This window comes from Spea bombifrons, chromosome 6, assembly GCF_027358695.1.
Source record: "Spea bombifrons isolate aSpeBom1 chromosome 6, aSpeBom1.2.pri, whole genome shotgun sequence".
In the NCBI taxonomy this organism is placed as follows: Eukaryota; Metazoa; Chordata; class Amphibia; order Anura; family Pelobatidae; genus Spea; species Spea bombifrons.
In genome coordinates this window covers 48,957,237-48,965,120 of record NC_071092.1, presented here as the reverse complement: position 1 = coordinate 48,965,120, position 7,884 = coordinate 48,957,237, and the positions used below count along the sequence as shown (strand labels likewise).

General features: G+C 42.8%; 1 protein-coding gene across 2 annotated transcripts; it reads left to right on the top strand.

The window, feature by feature from the left end:
• Nucleotides 1-231: 231 nt before the first annotated feature.
• FUBP1 (far upstream element binding protein 1) lies at nucleotides 232-7,334 on the top strand. Of its 2 annotated transcripts, XM_053468855.1 has the most exons (21): nucleotides 232-387; nucleotides 847-937; nucleotides 1,261-1,299; nucleotides 1,389-1,428; nucleotides 1,541-1,590; nucleotides 1,671-1,742; nucleotides 1,831-1,888; nucleotides 1,971-2,133; nucleotides 2,222-2,320; nucleotides 2,427-2,531; nucleotides 2,651-2,753; nucleotides 2,917-3,017; nucleotides 3,105-3,246; nucleotides 3,353-3,513; nucleotides 3,607-3,758; nucleotides 4,074-4,153; nucleotides 4,858-4,986; nucleotides 5,216-5,290; nucleotides 5,546-5,605; nucleotides 6,008-6,156; nucleotides 6,420-7,334. In XM_053468855.1, exons 1-21 carry the CDS (start codon nucleotides 292-294, stop codon nucleotides 6,426-6,428), a joined length of 1,974 nt encoding a protein of 657 aa, XP_053324830.1. In that variant the 5' UTR covers nucleotides 232-291; the 3' UTR covers nucleotides 6,429-7,334. The 2 variants fall into 2 exon arrangements, with proteins under 2 accessions (XP_053324830.1, XP_053324831.1); XM_053468856.1 differs by lacking the exon at nucleotides 4,858-4,986.
• Nucleotides 7,335-7,884: the final 550 nt, after the last annotated feature.

The window sequence follows — 7,884 nt, the reverse complement described above, 5'->3', positions numbered from 1 at the left end:
TCGAACAGAAGAGTGGCGGGAATACAAGGAAAGAGCGGGAACGCCTCAGCGAGCCGGCCAGCCAATGAGGGGACGGCTCTCACAGAGCACGCGCCGGTCTGACCTCCCGCGGTAGGACAGAGCTGTGGGACTTGCAGGAAGTAGGCGTGACCAAACTGTGGTTGTGGCGGGGGGATGTGGGCGTGACCGGGGAATTTGGTTCTCGCGAGACTAAGGCGGAGACACCTCAGAGGTCTCTCGGCGCCATTTTGTGTCCTCTCACACACGCTGCAGGCTGCGAGCACTTCTGACATGGCTGATTATTCCACAGTTCCACCTCCGAGCTCGGGTAACTCCGGCGCCGGGGTCAACGATGCCTTCAAAGATGCTTTGCAGCGGGCCCGACAGGTGAGTGAGGGGGTGGGAGCTTTTCGTGTTCTTGGGCTCGCGTTGTGAGCCGCCAGAGGGTGGGTGTTGGATCCGTGTAGGCCGGGATTATCGTGGCTGTGAGACTCTCACCCGTGGTATAAGTCTCTGACTTTATCGCACCGGAGAGGGCCGCTCTCTCGGGTAGGCTCTTTTTGCAGTTCGCGCGGAATATTACGTGTCTCGTGGAAGCTTAAAATTCACACAAGTGTCCCGCTTCTCTGGTAGGCCTCCAGCCTCTTTCCTCCCCCGTCTAATTCATCCAGATAAGCGCGGGTCCCCGCAAGCCTTACACGACCTTACATGCTGAGGGGGTTTGTGAGGCATTTGTTTTAGTTCTCTGCCTATTTGCTAATTATTAGCCGTTCTGCTCCTGAAGCCCAACTATGGGCTTGATCCGGTTCACGCAGTTTTATTAAGTTTGCCCGTTTGCCTCTGTAGATCGCTGCTAAAATCGGAGGGGAGCCGGGAGCTGCTGTGAACTCAAACGACTACGGATTCGCGGGACAAAAGAGGCCACTTGATGACGGAGGTGAGTTTTTTGCCACAAGGCGCTCGGGTTTGTGCTAACCGGGTACATCTGGTCCAAATCTCAACGCTTTATTAGCAGTTGCTGCCCTTTGTAGTGTTTTGCACATGCTAGTATCCGTCCCTTGGCCTAGAGTGGTGTGTAGAGATTTTCTTGGTTCTTGCAGATTTTCCCTCCCATGTTAGCCTAGATGTAAAATCTGTATAATAAAGCAGCTAAAATGCAGCACAAAGTCATAGAGAAGCACACTAGTTCCACCAGGCTGTAATGTAAAAATGTTCTAAACATTCCTGCTGGTTTTTCTAAGTGAAAAATTTTCTTTCTAGATCAACCAGAGGCTAAGAAGGTTGCCCCTACAAATGATTGTAAGTGTCTTAATTTTGCTGTACACAAACGAATAGCTTCGCCCGTACAGAACCAAAAAGCTAACCGCCTTTCTTTTTCCCCCCACAAGCTTTTCCTCCACCGATGCCGGCAATGCATCAGCAGCAGAGGTGAGTTAAAAAAAATCTTTAGTGGTTTCTCGGCCATTTTGTGTGTTAAGGTTATGCGTTACGTGCAACAACGTAGCAAATGCATTTCAACTGACCTCAATGTCTTTTATAGGGCTGTTGTTACAGAAGAGTACAAGGTGCCTGATGGAATGGTGGGATTCAGTAAGTATCATGTTTGTCCCTAGGAAATAAATAGTTATCCAGGTCACGTGACGTAGTCTGACATTTTATTTCCTTCCCAGTCATTGGCAGAGGAGGTGAGCAGATATCACGTATTCAGCAGGAATCTGGCTGCAAAATTCAGATTGCCCCTGGTAAGCCTTTCAATCTGCTGCATTGATGGAGCATTTATTGTCATTTTATAGCTCGAGTACAACTGAAATTCTTTTCTTTTGCTTTCAGATAGCGGTGGTTTGCCAGAAAGATCATGTATGCTAACTGGCAGTCCCGATTCCGTTCAGTAAGTGTTTCTGTGTGCCACGTATGACTGTTTATCTCGATGTGTTAACTGATTGCTAATAAGCCTTAATTTGTATAAATAGGGCTGCAACGCGATTGTTGGAACAGATAGTAGAGAAAGGAAGGCCCACTCCTGGCTTCCATCATGGAGACGGCTCTGGAAACGCAGTTCAGGAAATCATGATCCCAGCCAGTAAAGCTGGTCTGGTAATCGGTAAAGGAGGCGAAACCATTAAACAGCTGCAGGTAGGACTGGTCTGGAGTTTTTTCCCCCCCCTGTGTACCTCTTGTAAGTCACTGTCATCATTTCACTAATGTCAATATGTGTGTTTAGGAGAGGGCAGGAGTTAAAATGGTTATGATACAGGATGGTCCCCAGAACACAGGAACAGACAAACCTCTACGAATCACTGGGGATCCCTACAAAGTGCAGGTAAGCCCTTCATTTGAGTGTTAAGTTTATCTGCAGCAAATACCCGAGGACTCGCTACACCAAAGAACACTATTTTTCATCTTTTTTTAATTTTATTCTAATATAGCAAGCAAAAGAAATGGTACTAGAACTTATTCATGGAGAAGGAGGAGGTTTCAGAGATTCTCGGAATGAGTATGGATCAAGAGTAGGCGGAAACGAAGGGATAGATGTAAGTATGGTTAACCGGTGTACCTTCGTGTATTAAACTGTTTTCTCATGCGACACAGAATGACTTCGTTGGAATGCTATACGGTTATATTAATGCTCAGTTTTTTTTCCTCATAACAGGTCCCAATACCACGATTTGCTGTTGGAATCGTGATAGGCAGAAATGGTGAAATGATCAAGAAAATCCAGAATGATGCAGGCGTTAGAATACAGTTTAAACCAGGTATGCCAAGTAGCTATTGGAAGGGGAATAGTACAGATGCATGAGGCATTCTGATTAAACTGTTCATATATTCAAAGGGGAGATACCATAATGTATACTCAATGACAGCATTTCCATTGAATTTTCCTGCTTGTAACTAATAAACTGTACTTTCCCCTAACAGATGATGGCTCTGCTCCAGAAAGAATAGCACAGATTAGTGGTCCTCCAGACAGATGTCAGCACGCTGCAGAGATTATCACAGACTTGCTTCGCAGTGTTCAGGTCAGTAAAGTTGTAGGTATATATCAGATAAGGATTTTAATTGTGGTGTTTGTGGTTCTTTGCTGACGAGGCTTTCTGCATCCACAGTCTGGAAATCATGGAGGTCCAGGACCTGGTGGCAGAGGTAGAGGAAGGGGACAAGGAAACTGGAATATGGGTCCTCCAGGTGGTTTGCAGGAATTTAACTTTGTTGTTCCTACTGTGAAGACTGGACTTATTATCGGAAAAGGTAACATTCCCTATTCCTAGGAGATGTTTATAAGCATGCCTTCTGTGATTCCGCAAAGCTGGGCAGAAAAATGTAAATTGTGAATGTTTTAATTTTCATTTTTTAGGTGGTGAAACAATAAAAAATATCAGTCAGCAGTCTGGAGCTAGGATAGAGCTGCAGAGAAACCCACCACCAAACTCTGACCCCAACATGAAATTATTTACTGTCAGAGGGTCTCCACAGCAGATAGACTATGCCAGGGGGTTGATTGAGGAGAAGATAGGCGTAAGTACTCTCGTATATATGTATATTTTCACTTATCTTACTCTGTGTAAAAGTGAGCTTCTGTAAATGTTTAACATACATGTCGCTCTCCAGGGTCCAGTGAATCCTGTTGGTCCTCCTGTTCCTCACGGTCCTCCTGGTGTACCGGGACCTCATGGACCTCCTGGTGCGCCTGGACCTGGCACGCCTATGGGACCCTACAATCCACCACCTTACAGTGCAGGGCCTCCTGGACCTTCTCCCCAGTAAGTTTATTCAGAAGGAACTGTGGGCTGTTACTGCAGGGTTTTAATGTTCTGGGTTAATCTGAGTGGCAAATGTAAGGCTTTTGGTAGGTCAGTTTCAGATTTTTTTTTTCATTGTGTTCATCCATACATCACTGATGGTAAAACTACACTTAGCACTTCCTGGTGACTTCCCCTACACTTCTGTACCTTTCTTGCACAAACAACCCTCCGCTTAGTGTTCCATATCTCAAATGCCAAGAGGTTTATTTTCTAGTCTGTTTTGCTGAATCTACTTTCAGTAGTATGCATACTTACATCTTTCTCTTGTTTTAGTGGTCCTCCTGCTCCATATGCTCCTCAAGGATGGGGGAACACGTATCCTCACTGGCAGCAGCCAGCACAGCCAGACCCAAGTAAGCGCCTCTTCAGTAGTGTTACTGACTTGTAGCGGATTCCAGATAATCCAGCAATGCGTTGTTTGTCTGGAGATGGGGAGGGACCAGCTTTAGTGTCAACTACTCTGAAGGTCAAACCTAGTGATAACATCTATTTTAAGTAAGGCAACAGATAACACGACCGGCTGAATGCTTTAGAGTTAATTCACATAAATAGTAAGTGGTGTAGTTGGGGTTTTTAATGTGTCTGGAGGTCAGTTGGGTGGCATTGCAAACTTATTTGGCAAGATATGGTCTTGTTAAAAGCATCACACAAATTTTGGTTACCCTGTGAACGGTTCATCATGTAAGACAGCGAATGTTATGCTTCCTGTATGAAGTTACCTGGGTTTTTACGTCCTGCTTTTATGGCTATAGACTTTGGTTTAGTTTTCCCCCTTGAAAAGTAAAGCCTAAATATTAAGCTGCTTCAGATCAGTGATGGTGCATGTCATTCTCGCTGCTTATTGTTCATTGCTGTCTGTATCTGGTTCTAAAGGTTAGGGCTAAACACTGAATATTGCACATGTGACAGTAACATGGCCACAGGGGTCCATATGAATAGCATCATAATCATGTGTTCCCTGAAAATCCAGATTCTGTAGATATTAGATATAGAAGATAGCGGGTGGAGGTGGTTTTGGCTATCTTTCCTGTAGCTTACAGTGTATTTGATTTCCTAGGTAAAGCAGGAACAGACCCCAACTCTGCAGCATGGGCAGCTTACTATGCACACTATTATCAGCAGCAAGCACCCCAGCCACCTGCAGCGCCCTCTGCTGGACCCAGCACAACTCAGACTAATGGGCAAGGTAGCAAACTCCTTAATTACAAGGATATCCATTAACGGGACATAGTCAAATCAGCTTTTGAGTTGGAGTGAAAGTATTTGGATGCTGGCACCACACTTCACCCATAAGTTGGGTTTATACTGTAGCATAACATTCAGTTCTTGGCCCAGACCTTACAGGAGTTACATCCTTTTTATTAAGTACTTGTGTTCTTTCTGAGCTATATCGACAATTTTTATTTTCTATCTAGCTGAGCCACCAGCTGCACCACAGGCTGGGCAAGTTGATTATACAAAGGCATGGGAGGAGTATTACAAGAAAATGGGTAAGTCACAATCATTCACTTTGATCTGTTTTTGTGGCCAAGGCAAAGCACACATTATCCCAGTTTAGAAACCGCATTTGATGGCAGAATATAACCATTTGGCTCGCTGTGTGCCATTGTACTGTGCCCTGTGCACTTAATGCAATGGATCACAATTGAGTATACAAATATTGACCTAAGGGGGAGGGCAACCTTGGGTATAATCCATTATAAAAGCCACTTTTAAAGGTCAGTAACTAAACTGCTTTTCTTTAGGTCAACAAGGGCCACAGCAGGACTACTCAAAAGCATGGGAAGAATACTATAAAAAACAAGGTAAGTTGGTTTCTGTTCTACTTTTTTCATGGGTAATTTATTTGTTAGACTTCTGAAAATTCACTTTCTAGAATAATCATGTTAAGGAGATTTGAAATACTTTATACAGTATGGCAAAGTTCTTGATTGGCTGAGGTAGTCTCGTTTCCTAGTCCACTTCTATAATGAATTTATTTCAATAAATCCAGCCCTGTACAGTCTGTCTGAGGCTCTTGCCAGGATGTCGGCTAATGGCTCAGAACTGGTTTTCACCGATACAGTGTTTTTGTTTCTTGGTCAGTCTGATAAAAGGCTTACACTTTGGTGAAATCTTTGTCTCCTGGGTATATATTAGGCCCATTCCTTAGGCTTTGTCCAGTGGTTATGTTTGGCCGTTGACAATATTGATAACTTTTTTTTTAGGTCAAGCTGTTCCAGCTCCTGGTGCTGCTGCTCCCCCTGCTGGTCAGCCAGATTACAGTGCAGCCTGGGCAGAGTATTACAGGCAACAAGCAGCATACTATGCTCAGACCAGTCCACAGACGATGCCACAGCACCCTCCAGCGCCACAGGTATGATCTTTTAAATCTGATGCTTTCTTGGATATTTATGGGAGTTTTTCATCCTTACAAGAACCTGTAAACACTTGCAGTACCGCACACTGTTTTTCACTGTACGTGTACAAAAACTTTCCACCTCCAGGGCAATTGAAAACGTGCGAGAAGCAATCGGCATTTAACCAATCTTTCCTTAGGGTCTCCTGAGATGGGTACTTTATTTGAAACGGATTTTCTCGTAACTCTTTGTATATCTCTTATGTATTTCTTCTGCACAGGGTCAATAATGCGAAGTGGACAGTACAGTATTTGCTTCATTGTGTTGGGGAAAACCTTTGTTAAATGTTTGGATGCAGACGCCTTGATGAAGATCTTAATTTTTGTTTTGGTTTAAAACTGTTTTTTGTTTTTGAAAAAATGTACAAAACTATCACTACTGACTCATAGGAGGCTATATTTCTGTGTAGAAATGAATCGGTTTGTTTTTAGTAATTAGTGTAGATGTACACATTCCAGCAAATGTATTTGCAACTATTATGTGGTCAAAGCTTTGTGATACAAATGTACTTTTTTCAATGTATACTTTATCACTTTTAAAATGCCTGTTTTGTGCTTTACAATAAATAATATGAAACCTCCTGTGTCGGTAAGTTGGGTATGTGAGTATTCAAAGGGAAAACATTTTTTAATTCTTTCAAGAAACGTACATGGCAGCAACTTATAAATTTTGATGTGCATCTCCCCTTTTTATTTTCCTCTACTCGTAATGTTGTGGTTCCTGTGGGTTACCGTGTTATTGTATGACAGGCAGTGTCACCAGTTATTAATGCATAGTAAACATCATTGCATTTTACCAAACCCATGACCTTTTCTCCAATCTGTACAGAGCACTGCTGATAGACACGCTTCAGTCTTCCAGCAGTTTTATATGAAATTGTTTGCTTTTCTTGCTTAAATATAAGCGTTTAGTCAGTCTGTGCATTTCATTTATTCCGTATGGGATAGGCAACATAAGTGTACTTGTTTTGTTTTTCTTCTCTGCCATAAAGCCAGATTATAAAATCATATGACTGTTAAATGCATTCTAGTTATATGTATATACTGACCCTCTGTAGTTATATTTTCCGTTGATTACGTTTGAAAAGCACCATTTGCAAATAAACGTTTTATCGATATTTTTTATCTAAATTAAATGTCCGTGTCAAGATTTGCCTTTATCCACTGTCTTGCTTTTTGCATATCTGCCGGTTGACGAATGCTTCTGTTCTGTCAGATCACGGTCACGAGCAGTCTTGCAGTTGTCTGTTGAAGGGCAAATTTGGTCGAGCCAGTTTAGGAGTAGATCTGTAGGTGTGCGTCCTAAATTTGTCTCCCTTCACTGAGCATTGCACTGTAAGTACCTCAACAAATGGGCAAACTGCAAAATGTTCTGTCATGACTTGTTGTGTGGTGCTTTTATCACTCTGAATTTGGCTAGCTTATATGGCTATTTATGTTTTTGTAGGTAAGTATATTCAATATTTAGTCGAGTTGTGGCCATTTTTATTCCGCCAATGCATATACGTTGTATTGATATGAACCTGAGGTCTAGATGCATTTGACGTGATAGCTTTTTGCTTTGATAACTTGCAGTTTTGTTACATAACGACATTAACTTTGGTCACGTTTACTTAGACTGTTTTTCCTTATTTTTTTCATGAAAGCTGAGACATCCATTGACTCTTTCCCTGCAGCCTAAGTCAG